The sequence below is a fragment of the Adiantum capillus-veneris genome, chromosome 22, assembly GCF_014529385.1.
Source record: "Adiantum capillus-veneris isolate H3 chromosome 22, ASM1452938v2, whole genome shotgun sequence".
In the NCBI taxonomy this organism is placed as follows: Eukaryota; Viridiplantae; Streptophyta; class Polypodiopsida; order Polypodiales; family Pteridaceae; genus Adiantum; species Adiantum capillus-veneris.
The window spans coordinates 75,443,009-75,458,920 of record NC_140952.1 but is presented as its reverse complement, the minus strand read 5'-3'; the positions used below and the strand labels follow the sequence as shown (position 1 = coordinate 75,458,920).

General features: G+C 42.8%; 1 protein-coding gene across 1 annotated transcript in view; it reads left to right on the top strand.

Annotated features, from left to right (window-relative positions):
• The first annotated feature begins 6,650 nt into the window (after positions 1-6,650).
• LOC147429604 (uncharacterized) overlaps positions 6,651-15,912 on the top strand; it is a 256,363-nt gene continuing 247,101 nt past the window's right edge. The window contains exon 1 of the mRNA XM_086495869.1: positions 6,651-6,860. Within this exon, the coding sequence (XP_086351995.1) occupies positions 6,763-6,860 (98 nt within the window). The 5' untranslated portion in view covers positions 6,651-6,762. The remainder of the gene's footprint in view (positions 6,861-15,912) is intronic.

Here is a 15,912-nt window from a genome sequence, read left to right as displayed (position 1 = left end):
AGATGAGAAGATTAAATGAGGTGGTTCATAAATACATAGCAAGATCATAAAAAAATGGCTAGGATGTTGATTTTTTGGATAAAAGGGGTGTTGGTTGAAGATGCGGTTGGATTGTAGCAGCAGAGGTGGTGCATGCTAAGGGTGTTGTTGTTCTTTTTTCTGACCTGCAATGTTGATCTACTATTGGTCACTGAATGGAGCGCAAGCGTGCCTGTTAAAAATTGTTGCTGAACTTAACTTCTATCTACAGATTAAAGATCAAAGTCTTCAAGGTCTATTGGGGTTGGCTCCTATGAGGTTAAAGCTTCTCTACTTTCAACCTAGCCTCATGACCACGCTCATTTTTCAACTCTTTAATTCTCCCTCTTGGGGGTACCTTTCCCCCAATGGTGAAGTGAATGTGCTTTGTCCTCTTCTACTTCATAAAACTCGGCCAGAAAATTTTATCTGCCTTCTTCTTCTTCATCATCATCATGTACGACATACACTTTATGGGATTCCTTCTTGCGACAAAAGGGGGACTAAGGAAAATAAAACTTTTCTTCTTCTTCAAGCTTGGGCATTATTGATAGGACCCTTGGGATTTTTCCTACGGCATTAAAGACTTCTTTGATTCTTCTTCTTCTACTTCTTCTTCCCTATACCTTCTCACTCATACCAAACTCTCCTTTCATCCATTTCTAGCATGACTATTCATGTACATGCTACTCGCAGTCAAACACACACAAATTGATCCTAACATTTACTTTATCAGCATTAAATAAATAAATATATATATATCATTCACTCTCTATAAGTAGTTACTCTCTTTATTATGCTATTTAAATAGCTATACCTAGCTATGAATTGGCAATGAAACGTGTATAGGTCAAGCATAAACATGTTATGTCAGAGAGAAGACATAACACTAAGAATTAGAAAAAAAAGAAGAAAAACGATGCAACACTTAGCTTTGATAGATGAAGTTCTCCATATCCATGATTGCCACAATTCCCAAGTGTGTAATCTTAGCTCTGATACCAGTGGAGCAGTCGGGAGTGCAAATAACCTACAAAATACATAAATAACACACGATCGATGATAAAATCAACAGATCTGCATACTTGAACGACCATATACACACAACAAGATCGACACGAAAGGGGCAGAGAGCGAAAGGGAGAGGGGAAGAGAGTATGCGAGTGCACCTCCTAGAGCGGAGTGCTACACAGGCACGGTAAGAGAGGAGAGGTGAAGGAGGAGTAAGAGTAAGCATTTCCCTCGTACATGTATTTATTTATAGATTTTCTTGAAAACTCAAAATGATTAGAGAATGTCAGTCCGGAGGTACAGTGACTATAGCTCATAAATGTGCTATCCTTTCACATAGTTCATTGACTGCTTATGCTTTTTCCACTTGGTAGTTGCAATAAATAAATACATTTCCATTTCCATTACAAATTGCTCTATGATAAATTTTAAGGAAAATTACCAAATACCCTAATTTGTGGAAATTCCCAAAATACCCTTGTATCGATTTTTGTTGGATTGTTTAAGATTTTTCTAATCTTCATTCCTTTCTGACAATTGAGCTCCATTTTTGAGTGCTTACAACGTAATTTTTCACAAATTACTTTGCAAAGAAAGGCAATTATGTGTAAAAATAATGAAGCAATTCATCTCCAAAACCTATATAACCAACTCAGATTCTACTTTTAGCAGCTTGTATTGATAGATAATTAGTCTTCTTATGAAAAGCTACAACATTCTTTATTTTTGGAAATATTTAATCTCACAATGAGGGGTATTTTGGGGATTTTGGAAAATTTGAAGGGCATTTTGGGAATTTATGACAAAATATTGGGAGTATTTTGGGAGTTTTTAAAATTTGAGGGGTATTTTGGGAATTTCCACAAATTAAAGGGGTATTTTGGTAATTTTCCCTAACGTTTATGACTTGGTACTAGCTTGTTACAGCTACTAGGTCCAAAATTCCAACCTTTTGTAGAAGATTTGATCACAATGGGACACTTTGTCTCTTTGTTGCGTCTTTTTGCCTACCTCCTAGTTTAAAGTCTCTATAGGTATGCAAAGTCTCAAAACAATCAAGCAATCAAGCAGGGTGAAAGTTTGCTATTTCAAAGTCCAAGGCCAAAATTGCTACCCAATGGAAACTTTTAACTCTAAAAAATGATTAAGAATGTGTGCATGTGTTCTATAAGCTAAGGGGAACATGTGGTAGGGAGATAAACCAAAATTGTGTTAAGGTTTAGTATCACGCTACTGAAGTTTGACATGACATTGGGAGTGGGTCTTCACTAGTGCTTTTAACAAGTAACCAACACAGACAACAAAATTCCACCAAGTTTAGTCACAAAATCTCTCCAAAATCCAAAAGGAGTGATTTCAAAGTCCGAAAGCCCAAAAATTGGCCTAAGTCAACATCCAGAGGTCCAACTCTCATCAAACCTTCACCAAAAATAGTGCAAGGGTATGTACAATCAAGCACCCTACTATGAACACAGGTTCAAAATCATGATATTGAACATTTGCTCACAGGGCTTGACTTTGACTTTATCACTTGGTCAACACCTACCTGTTAAGCCCTTCCAATCAATCTTAACTCATGTGGACATGCAAATTTCAAGAAAAGTAATGGAGAGCTAGTTCAAACCAGAGATTTCTATTCAGGGACCTTGTATGAACCTGATCCAAATGATCTAAAACTTGAGGAGAAAGCTCATACAAGTGGAAACATCCAAACTCTAAAAAGTATATGTCATGCACAAAGGTCTAGTGTTGTGATACTAGACAAAAGCTATAATTTTTGGATTTGTTTCCTTCTATGTGTTCCGTAGAGTCGTTATCAGTAGACCATGTTTGCATGTGTAAACAAATTTTTTCCTCTAAACTACCAAATATGTCTGCATCCAAAAAATGGTTCTAACATGCCTTTTGGGGTTGAACGTGGCAAATGCATGATCCATGACAAGTCGAGAGACAACTTCAAAGAAGATAAGAAAAAAGGACAAGCTTCTTCCCTTCCAGCTGGATGGGGATATAATTAAACAAGTTGTAGTGTGTTGAATGAACCAAATAGGTAGCCAAAGCGACTTTTTCAGAAACGATTAATTAGTTTTGGGGGGGGGGGGGGGGGGGGGCGGGGGGGAAAGAAAGGAAAAGGGAAGGGTGGGGAAAAAAAGGGAAAGGAGAGGGGGGGGGGGGGGGGGGGGGGGGTGTGTTTCTTTTTTTTTTTTAGTGCTTAAGGGATCCCCTAAGGGCAGCCAAGGCGAATAGCCTAGTGGTTAAGCTTCTCTTTTTAGTGTCTACGTGCTGAGGTCAAATCCTAGGCATTAGGAGTGCTTTTGAAGCTAATTCGAGATGCTGAAGCATCTTGGGAAGATACTGTGTATTGAAAATGAAAGTAGAGCCAGTAGGATATGGAAAATACCTCCACATACATACAACCACAGTATTCTAAGGAAAATTCAAAGATAAAGAAGATAATGCCCAAGGGGATGGAGACCTTGGCAAAGCAAAAGGAAGTTAGCTGGATATTTAAGAAGGTCCAACTTGAGAAGTACTTTTAGTTACTTCCCTGCGGGGTTGATTATCGATGCACATATGAGCTAGTTTCCACCATCCAAGAAGATGGTACATCCACCCTTTCGAATTGTAACATGGAAAGATCATAGTGAACATGACTAAAGAAACAGTGGTTGAAGCTTTACAATTGCCAAAAGTTGAAGACTCAGTCAAGGCAAAGGGGGTAACAACCATGGAGACTTTCAGCAAAGCCGAGACCATCGTCAACCTTTGCAAACCTCCAAAGAAAGGAGCTCGAGGTGCCCCTCTCACTCTACCAACAACATCTCGCCATTTCAAGGTATGTGCCCTTCCCTTCAAGGTGAACCTATCAAGCCATCTCCTAAGCAACACAACTCTACTTCGACTCTTCATAGGCACGAGAGGAGTGCGAATGCGAATGGTGCACCTTTCTTACCACTTTGAAAGATGAGGTTGTACCACAAGCAAATGTGCATCTTCAGGCTCCAGAAGAATAAGTGAACACTCCAAATGAAGTCGATTATTTTGCCCTTAGAGCAGGATGCCCCCAAAGAGTGGCTGACTCCAATGGAGACTCTCAATGATAACTAGAGAATCATAGCGCTTCTTCTTCAAGGGTGTCCCCATCCAAAAAAGGTTATAAGCATAAGTCTAAAAAATTTTGGTTTTTTGCCTTAGCTAACCCTTGTCTACATGTGGCACAAGAGGGAGAAAAGTGATCGATGGTGGAGAGTTTGTGATCGGAACTCTATTGCCCGCCTACGTGTCACTTTTAGACAAGGTTCTCTAACCTTCTTGTTGTTAGTATTATTGTGTGAATTGTCATAGTCAAAACTAGTGATATACTAGGGTAGAGGAGCCAGTAGGGGGACGGGTAACTTGGGGAGCTTGAATCTCTCTCCTCCAAGCTTGAATCTCTCTCTACCATAGCTCATTTTAATCGCCTTTTCACAAGCTTTCAGGAGAAATAATTTGGGATTGGTCGGGTTTGAGAACCGGTAGTCGCGACGCGATTTTCGGAATCCAGTGTATCAAAAATTGGCATGAATAAGAACACCAACCAGGGCCAAAAGAGGTAAAATGCACCAATAGAGGCTTGAGCCCATGCACTCGCCAATGGAATGGCGTTATTTCAAATCAACTAGCCGTTTGGCCTTCTCTTTTTCATGCCTTTTTTGGTCATCAAGCGTAATATAAAAGGGCCTTGTTTGTCCTGTTTCGAGGGGCCGTACCACAACTGGCGCCTCTACCCTAGGTTAGGTAACCCTCTTATGTTATTATTATCGTTTAAGTTTTAGGTGTGAAGATCACTTCTAGACAAGGTTAGCTAACCCTCTTATTGATATTATTATTGTATGAGTTGACGTTGTGAAGATCACTTCTCTTTCATAGAAATTAAAATCCTTGTTCTAAGCATATATCTAAAAAAGTTTGGTTTCTTGCCTTACTTAGCTAATCCTTGTCTATATGTGGCACGAGAGATAGAAAAAGGATCGGCGATGGAGAGTCTGTGGGACCTGATCCCTTCTGCCCACCCTCGTGTCACTTATAGACAAGGTTATCTAATCCTCTTGTTGTTATTATAATTGTATGAGTTATTGTTGTGAAGATCGTCTCTCTTTTGGGTGAGTTGTCGTTGTGAAGATCAATCATAGATAAAGTTAGACTACCCCTAGTTATTTTGATTATTATTGGTAAAGTTATCGTTGGGAAGATCACTTCTAAACAAGATTATCTAACCCTCTTATTGTTCTTATTATTGTATGAGTTGTCGTTTTGGAGATCACTTCTCTTTCATGGAAATTAAAATCCTTTTTCCCCACTTCCTTCCTTTTGTCACCACCAAAAGTGCACGTTGAAAACATTAAAAATCTTTTAGCACGCTCCTTCCCCCATGAAGGAGGGCGACAATTTATCCTATTTGCAAACCTTTATTTGGCAATTTCTTTAAATAGGTTACTAGAGGAGTGAGTACTTTTGCCAACTTATATTGGCACTCTTTTCCACAAGGATATTGATTCAAAGAGGTTCGGATCTTCGAACAAGGCATACATCTTTCAGTGGCCACAACACCTCTACTATTTGCTAACTTTGTCCATTTTGGCAATTAGTTATATCCCCACTTTGAAAGAGTTTTGTGCGAGGCTTCAATCAAAGAAAACCAAAATAAGTGACATGCGGAGAAAATTTACAAGCCAACAAACACCTTCTTGAGGTAGCTTTTGAGCTTGCATAAGCAACTCATGTAGTATCCCAACATATATGTGCCAGTTCAAAAGTGCCCCCTACGATGCCATTTAAAAAAAAAAATATATATTTTAAATGCATTACCAACATTTCTTTCCAAAACGTATCATCAATAACGATAAAAATGGACACAAAAATAGTTGGATAAATATTTCTATCTTACAAAGCAAGTTCATGTCTACTTTGCATCAATAATTTACGTCGAAGTTGACAATAGGGTGTTTATAATGCACATAAAAAAATACCCCAAAAGGTATTTTTGGGGGAGTGGCGTTGGTGTGAATATCCACCCTTAGAGGTGTTTTGCACACAACAGGGCGGGAGTAGAGGTGACGGCATCAAAGATGTCTTCTTGCGGATGTAACTGCATCTTGTGACATGGGTTTGTGTAATAACTTTGCCTCTTTTGGCAGAGTTACTGAGAGAGGGCGGGGGTAGAGAATTTCAAAGGTGATTTGCGTAGTAGGGGTTAACTCCCGCTCAGTGCGAAACGCCTCTACCTTTTACGTTAGGAGAAAGACTCATCACCAGCACTTTTTGCATAGAGAGAACAAATGGAAGGTGTCTTCACAACAAGGCAAAAGTATTCTTTCCTTTTTGTCACAATGGCTGTCGAGAACTTTCCTATCCATTGGTAGGTCCCATAAGTTGTAGATATATAACCTTACCTTAGCCTATACAAGGTTAGTTCATCTCGATATACTGAAGTTATGTGCCAATGAAACGATGCCACGTGGATTTTAGTTGCCTTAGAACCCTGTCATCCGTGACGTGGGTGCTGACATGAGGAAACGCCAGATAGGACTACAAGGCCAACCAGCGTGGCAAGCCACTTGTACAAGAGGACGTGGCGAGTGACAATAGGCTCTTTCGTGCTTCTTCTTCGCTCAATAAAAACGTTTCCGCAGTCCTCTACGATTGCGAACTCTTCCTCTTTCGCAAGAGCTTTCAGTTCTCTTCTGCGCTCCCATGGCGAACTCACATGAAGAAGGGCAAGAGGAGCACCGCAAGCAGCTTCACAAGGCGTCCGATCTTTTTGTCCGAGCTCTCGAGAATGAAAATATCAAGTACGCTCTAGCATTTTCTCTGCAAGTGTATGTGCATTTTCATCATGACGGATTTGCCATTGTTTTCACAGTTTTGAATGGAAGCTTATGAGTGAGCTGCATGTTTTAGTTGACATACCTTAGTATTGGTTTTGTTGCGTAGTCAAAGTAAGTTTGTTTATCACAGTTATATGTATTGCTCTACGAAGCTTATTTGTTGAGTTTGTTTCTGCACTTTATGAATTTAATTTGCCATAACTAGATCATGCAGCATGCCTCAAGGACATATTGTTTGAAATTGCCTCGATTTGATCATCGATTGTATACTTTTTACATTGAGACGTGCTACAGAATGTGTTTCGGTCACATACATTGTCAAACAAACAAATAAATAATATATGCATGCATGCATGCATGCATGTATATAAACAAATAAATAAATGTATGTAATGTGTGTGTGTGTGTGTATAAATATAAATATATATGAAATAGTAAATGGATATATTTATATATATGTGTGTGTGTGTGTATGTATATCTACATGTATGTCTATGTATCTGTGTGTGTGTGTGTGGACACACACACACACACACACATACACATATACATATATATATGTATATATATACATATATACCTAAGTAAGTTGTGTCAACTTATTTTATGCATGCCTTTTCTAAAAACATTTTTAAGTTAAGAATGTTTGTCTTATCTAGTTTTGTTTCGTAACAAATAAAGTGATTTAGTTTGTTTTTGTTTTTGTTTTTTCTTTTCTTTCCTTGTGTCCCTTGCTTTTATAGTTTTATGAGTGCTTTATTCCCTCTTATAATTCATGAGTTCAGACTATTCTGAACTTATGAAGGTATATATATATATACATATATATGTATACACACACACACACACACACAGAGAGAGAGAGAGAGAGAGAGAGAGAGAGAGAGAGAGAGAGAGAGAGAGAGAGAGAGAGAGAGAGAGAGAGAGAGAGAGAGAGATGAAATAAAATGATATATTAATGTCTTCAAAAGGCCAAAATGACCTATGAGACCAAGCTGTTACAACATAGCGAATCTGATACCATGTCCAGAATAAAAAGAACTGAAACAAAAAATACAACTACTACAGAGAGAGAGAGAGAGAGAGAGAGAGAGAGAGAGAGAGAGAGAGAGAGAGAGAGAGAGAGAGAGAGAGAGAGAGAGAGAGAGAGAGAGAGAGAGAGAGAGAGAGAGAGAGAGAGAGAGAGAGAGAGAGAGAGAGATGAAATGAAATGTTATATTAACGTCTTCAAAAGGCCAGAATGACCTATGAGACCAAACTGATACAAAAGTGGTGAATCTGTTACAATGTCTGGGTACCTTAGTACTAAAGTACTAAGTGTGAAAAGTGTGAAAATGTGAAAATAAATGCGAAAAAACTAAATACAAAGTATTAAATAAACTTCTTAGGAGCATTCTAGGTGTCTGGCTAGAATGCTTCTAATCCTTTGTTGTAGTCTCCTCTGGTGAAGTGTGCTTCTGCATCTCGGTCGTGGTCGTCTCAATTTCCTAAGCTCAATCGCCCTGTCAATGAGGGTGCCTTTGGTATGAATGTGGGTACTCCTTTGTGCTGGCTGCTGGCCTCTTGCTTCTCCTTCTACTCCTGCTTCTCTCGAACCGAAGAAATCTCTGATCTGCCTCTGAGGCTGTTGTGCTCTTTGTCTTCTCATTAGATTATCCCTGTGCCGATGTAGTTCCAGTAGGTACAAGCCTAAGCATCTTTGATCTTGGTATTGCATGACTCTATCAAGAGGTCCAAAGCCTTCTTTAAATAGGCAATGGAAGCGACCACGTATCTCATAGTATACGGTGCAGTGGCATATGTAGTGTAATTCTGTCTCCGGCTCCATTCCGCATAACTTGCAAATTCTGCGCTCAGGTGGGATTCCCCTGAATCTGCCAAATTCAATTTCCAACTGGTGTGAGGATGTACGAATCTGACTAATAGCACATCTCAAACCATGAGACAGGTGGGTATCCATGTAGCTAGGACGAATCACAAATCCATCTTCAGATAGCTGTAGGAAGTTTTCTTTGTAGTTGGCTATCTTCGTGCCCAATTCTTGTGTAGGGTCTACCCATGTCCTCTTAGTATCCAACTGTATAAGATCCTGACGGATGATTTTATTAATCTCCGTTCGTGTAATAGCCAGTGATGGAGCCTCAAGAGAGTATTGGAAGGGGGGTAATCTTTCCATACTGAACGCGTGTCTCTGAAACCATGAGGACAGTTGCGCATACCAGCATGATGTATCCCCTTTCATTGCTAATTGTCGAGAGGATTCGAGGGCCAATCTAGTATATCGGCAATTATTTGTATCCCATAAACCATGTATAACGGACACTGATTTGGTAAGAGCTTCAATTTCTATCGGAGGGGCAGCTAGTTCCGCTCGGGTAATCGCGTGTGGTACGGAGGCCTTGGCTCTAATCATTCGGGAAATCATAGATACCAAAGGTCTCTCCATTGACTTCCAATTATCCCGATCCACAGATGGTCCCCAAATCTGGACCCCATAAAGCATAGCGGAAGCCACCACAGTATCAAAGAGCCAAAGTTTTGTTCGCGGTTCCTGAAATTTCACTTGTGAACACATCCTCTCCAACCCTCCCAAGGCTGCAGAGGCTCTGGACAATCTAGCATCCGCTGCTTTCTTAAGAGTAAACTTCGGTCTTGCAAATACCACACCAAGGTATGTGTATGCATCTGTGTACTCTACTGTATCCTGGCCATATGCAAATGTAGGTGCTGATCTCCTAACCCACTGCGGTGTGGTGTTAAACACCATAACTTTGGTTTTACCCAAGTTTACCCCGACAGTCCACTGTCCTCCGCGAATTTATGTAATGCATCTAGCTGCCTCTGCATTCCATCTGGTGATTCTGCTATCAATACAATATCATCTGCATACAACAACAAAGGGATCCATGACCCTGCAAGTTGAGCACCTCTGTCACCCTCTCTATCAATGTAATCTGAAATGAAATGAAATGTTATATTAACGTCTTCAAAAGGCCAAAGTGACCTATGAGACCAGAAAGTTACAATGTGGTGGATCTGAGACAAAGTCAGAGTAACAAGATGACAAAATAAAATACTATGGAATCCTAAACTGCTAGGTGTGAACTAAGCAGCTAGCTGGGATAGCTAGATCACAAGAGATCCAACATCGGTCGCTGGCGGATCTCATCAATCTCCTCCATGGTCAGTAGTCTGACCGGGCGTCGTGCATGTCGGGCCAAAGTGATCCGAACCCTCTGATGTAGCCTCCATCGATGCTATGTAGTCCTCCGCAGTCGTGGGCGTCTGGATCTTTCCAGCTCAGTCGCTCTGTCGATCAGAGTGCCTCTGGTGTGAGGCGACGAGCTCTACTATGGTAGTAACTCCTCCGGGTGTCCAGTGGCAGCTCTAAAGAAGTCTGTGATCTGTCTCTGAGACTGGCTAGACTCTCCTCTCATCAGGCTCTCTCTGTGTCTACGCAGCTCGAGCAAAAACAAACCCAGGCATCTCTGATCCTCGTACCACATGACTTTGGAGAGTGGTCGAAAGTCCTCTCTGAACAAGCAATGGAAGCAGCCTCGTATCTCGTAGTAGATGGGGCAGTGACATGTGTAGTGCAACTCTGTCTCAGGCTTGATGTCACATAGGGGGCATGTCCTGGCCTCTGCTGGTACTCCGCTGGATCCGCAACTGGTGTGAAGATGTGCGTATCTAGCCAATAGCACATCGTATCCCATGAGACAAGTGGGTGTCCATGTATCTGGGCCTCGTCACAAAACCATCCTCCGCAATCTGGAGAAGATGCTCTCTGTAGAAAGCCATCTTCGTGCCCAGCTCCTATGCTGGCTATATCCATGTCCTCCTGGTGTCTAGCTGAGTTAAGTCCTGGTGGATGAGCCTGGTGATCTCGGACCGTGTAAGAGTCAGAGAGGGTGCATCCAGTGAGTATTGGAAGGGAGGCAATCTGTCTATGCTGAACCCATGCGCCTGAAACCATGATGTCATCTCCCCATACCAGCATGCTGTATCTCCCTCCATGGCTAACTGTCGAGAGGACTCAAGTGCAAGGAGGGCATATCTGTCTCTGGGAAGTTCCCACATGCGGTGTATGAAGGAAACAGATCTGGTGAGCGCCTCAACCACTAGTGGGGGGGCAACTAGCTCTGCTCGGACAATAGCACGTGGTATTGAAGCCTTGGCTCCAATGAGCCGCGATATCATAGAAACCAGAGGCTTCTGCATGTCCCCCCAGCCATCACTGCGGCATGTCCTCCCGTGATGATCCAATGAAGGTCCCCCTATCTCAGCTCCATAAAGCAATGCAGAAGCCACCAAAGTGTCAAAGAGCCAGAGCTTCGTCCGAGGCTCCTGAAACTGAACCTGTGAACACATCCTTTCCAATCTACCCAATGCTGCATGGGCTCTGGTCAATCTGGTCTCTGCTGCCCTCCTCAATGAAAATGCCGGCTCACTAAAAACCACTCCAAGGTAAGTGTAAGCATTTGTATACTCCACTGTCTCCTGGCCGTATGTGAATGCGGGCGCCGACCTCCTGATCCACTGTGGGGTGGTATTAAATACCATGACCTTGGTTTTACCAAGGTTGACGGACAAACCACTTTCCTGGGCAAACCTATGCAAAGCATCCAAGTGATGTTGCATCCCCTCCGGAGAGTTGGAGATCAACACAATATCATCAGCATATAACAATAGTGGAATCCATGTCCTTGCGAGCTGTGCACCTCTATCACCATCTCTCTCAATGTAGTCAGAAACCTCATCCACATACATACCAAATAGAGTAGGAGAGAGTGGGCAGCCCTGCTTCACCCCGATAGTGGAGTGAACCGGTGTGGATAGACCCTCTGAGGTGCGTACATGCCCCACTATTGACCTGTATAATGCCATGACCCCCCAAATGACCCGTCTGCTGTAATCTGCGCATCAATCTAGCTCTGGGCACTGTGTCAAATGCGAATTAGGGTTGCAGGGACGTACACAGAGTTTGGAGAAGATGAATAAGCTCAAGGCACACAAAAGAGAGTTTTTTTTTTTGCAGGAAAAAGATCATTAGTTTAAAAAACCTAGCCCAATGGGCTATAAACTAGCTCTACTAGAGAGGGCTACATCAAGATGTTGGGAGACTCTCCCAATGAGGAAACAAAATATGTACTTTGATGGCTAAATCAGGACATGGGAGGAGGAATCAACCACACTGATGGGCGGTACTGCCATCTAGGCATCCCATGAGCAATGGTTAAGAAGGGCCCTAGTTGCCAAAGTCGCAAGAAGGCCTCGTAGTGCTCTCTCATGCAGTCGGAGCTGCCTTGGAGTCTCTCAAACTGTCCTCCGAGTGTATGGATCAGCTCCAGCCAAATGTTGCATACGGTCTCCACGGTGGGATGGGTCGAGCCTCAAAAATGCGGAAGCATCGAGCTCTCCCAGATGAACCAAAGTGTCAGGCTGCAGATGAGCCCCCAACAACTCTCTATCTCTGCTCCACTCTCAAGGTACGAGCTCTATGGCTAGCTGGAGTGTAGGCTGGCCCTTCTGAATCACAAATCATTCTATTGACTGAAGCCATCTCAAAACGAAGTGCTGATCCCATGAGGGTGGACCAAGCTGCAACACCCAAGTGTCCGACTAGCGAAAGTGCGGGCATCAGTCGAGAAATCTGAAGCAAACCTGTTGTGCCATGGGCAGTCCCACACGCAGTGGCAGTGTGTCTCAAATGTATGGCCACAGGTAGTACATCCCGCAGAGTGACCACTATGCACCGACCAAATCCCAATTGTAGTAGCTCGATGCCATTGGAACATTGTGACTCTCCTCGGCTGTTTGCTTTCCAATGGGCATCCCCAAAAATCTTCCAAGAACTGGGTCGTGAGACCCTCCTCCTGCTAATGTTCTGCTACAGCAGGACGAGTATCTCTCTGTGCTGTCAGTATGTGACGTTCCGGCCGTGCTGCGTTTGAAAAAGAGGGAGTCTCCGGATAATCGACTGAAGTAAAAGGATCCCACCAAAACCACTCCCCTGGGTCCCATTGCACTCGCACCAAGGGGCGGCTCTCTAAAGCCCATAGCTGCTAGTGTCCTGTCTCAAGTGCTAATAGGTCTGGGTCTATCACACAAGTCCTCCCACCGATGCCCACAACTCCGGTCTTTTGAAAGCAGCACTTAGCCACCTGTGGTTCCTCAGTAGTGACTTTGTGGAGGCAGCCCTCTCTCTGAACCTCAAAGAACATGTAAAACCTTGCATCTGAGCAAGCCCTAACTGCAATGAGTACCTCCAGTTGAGTGAAAGCCCCCATTAAATAGGGAGCCGCCAACTCAAGAGGGGTGTGCCACTTCGCTGGTATAGCCTCTACAATATCTTGATACATGCTGTGCACCCGTAGCTAAAGGCTCTGAACCTCCTCAGGAAGTGCTGTAACTAAAGCTAATCCTCAAAAGTGCGGGCTGGACCCTCTGCCATGGACCCCCAAGAGACATGAGGTGGCTACTCAGAGCAAGGTAAAGTAATGACTTGCGAAGAAACGGCTGGAGCAGACTGTGTATCTCGCCTTGACCACAAAAAGTTCCTGATCAACCTCTCCAACTGGCTGATGCAAGAACTCGACTCCAATGGAACAGTTTCCTTCTGATGGACAGGAGGAGAGGAGCAATCCGCTACTCCGGTGACAGATCCAAACCAACCTGACAACCCAAGTATTGAACTGGTGTCCCTGGGGGATCCACCTAAAGCCCTCTCCAAGCGACCAATCAGGCGTGGAGCACAACCAACCCAAAAAGTCACTCTCTTCTGCCATTTAATCAATGCTCCCGATGCACAACAGAACACCTAAAGTTGAGATACACAATCAAGTCATAAGCCGACCATTGTGTGTGTGATTGATTTCTGAAGTTAGGTGATTAGGAATCTCCAATTGAAAGCGATCATTGTTCATCGGCTCAGATTTTGTCTTCTTTCCTTATTAGCTATTGTTATTATCCTTGATCTACGATCTATTCTCTGTTAATTTCAATTGTAGTGGAGATAATGTGTCTGCTCTCTATGGTGGGTGGTCTTCAGTGCAATGTGCGTGAGATCTCACTCCTCAGAATGAAAACACAGAAGAAGATGACGAACAAACAAAACAACATTGGCAAGACTCAGTAGAGAAACCTGAACAACATGAACATCGTGCCACAAACTGGTGAAGTGGCAGAGCCACCCGGACAGACACACAGACACTCCGATTGGTTGACGGTATGGAGTCTTGCCATTCGTGCTGATGACGTTGTTAGCGTGCAAACAAGAAGGAAAACGAGAACCTCTATAGCCTTGCACACACCACACCGTCGGAAGGAAACACCATAAAGCTGCGGAAAACACCTATGTCGAACACCTGTAAAGTCGGGCGGGAAACAACCCTAACCTAAATCTTGATTAAAATTGCTGAAAACCAAGAACATAACGATGAAGCTCGTGTCGTGTAGACCTCCGTAGAGTATCCATATGCTTGATTCTGATAACAGACGAGAGAGTTACAAGCTTTCGAAGTTGGGGTATCTCTCAAAAGCTCCAAAAAAGCTAGTCTCTATAAGCAAAAAGGGTGTGCAGAGAATTGCAGCCCTTAAAAAGGGGGATTTTTTGGCTCTTATCCCAAAGGATTTTCTCTCTCCTCTTAGCCGACATGATTCTCTCCTTGGGCACCTTTTAATTGGTCCAATTTTGGCCTTTTTTGGGTAAAAAATGAGATGTCGGTGACCATTTGACCAAGGAATGGGGTGGGGGCAAGTGTCTGGGGACCAACAAAATAACTAGGCGCCTGTCCAGGTAGTGGGAACTCAAAATGGGCGCCTTTTCCACCCCAAAGTCCACGAGTCCTGATGGGCTAGGCAAGTGAGCTCCATTTGCTCCTTTGATACAACCTTAGGGGGTACACACTCCCCCCCTTATACCCTCCAATTTCCACTTTCTCCCCCCATGTGGGATTACTCCATTGCCACTTGGCACCATCCTCCCACCTCCCCATTTAAGCCTATGAATTTCTTGTTTTGCTCCCCGCACCGAGCAATCTTGGTGGAGACGTGGCGGGTGACTCCGAGCACCGAATGAGACACTGTAAAGCCCGGCTCGGAGCTTATCACTTCGGCTATTTCCAGAAATCCTCGACAATACCTTTTATAACTAAATCCATCAAATTGGCCCACTTGCCTTTCCTCGCATGCATCCGCATCCACTTTCTAAGTAAGGAACCGCCCATTTCAAATGCATGTAACTCATGATGTACGAGTCCGATTCACTGGCTATCAAGCACGACTGAAAATACTCATTGAAAACCAAATTTTGGAAGTTCGACCGACCCAAAACTCTTGCAAATGACTAAGTAGAACCAAGCCTTTGTACATAAATTTTACAAGAGCACTCTAAAAACTCAAAGCATCATGTACATCAATGTACTCGAGGCTATTGAGCAAGCTTTTTAGCATGGATTAGTGACTTTATCTTCATCTAAAAAATGTATGACATAGCTTGCCAACCCCCCTAGCCTGCTTGATCATTCATGACAAGCAGAGGTGTCTCGGGTGAACAACTGCTCCATTTCATCCCCAGAGACCTCATCTACATTTTCAGATGTCTCCACATTGTCTCCTTCTATTGATAGCATTTCATCAGTCACAATTGTCATCAAATGTGTCAGATATTTCTTCAATCTATAACCATTGATACGATATTTATGCTGTGCACCATTTAAGTTTGTCAACTGATATATGCCATTTTCAAATTTATTCACAACAGTAAAAGGACCTTCCCATTTGATTTGAAACTTCTTCTGAAAGGTATTGTCCAACTTACTATTGTATCGTAACACCAAATCACCCTTTTCAATTTTCTTATCCTCTACGCATTCATTGGCTTTTAGCTGAGCCTTTCTTGACACTTCCTCATAGTAACCCAAAGCTAAAACTCTATCCAATTGCAAGGATTGTAAATCCAATAACCTTTTCTGCCATGCATTTGTTTGCTCTTTATCTTCCAATGACAATAACT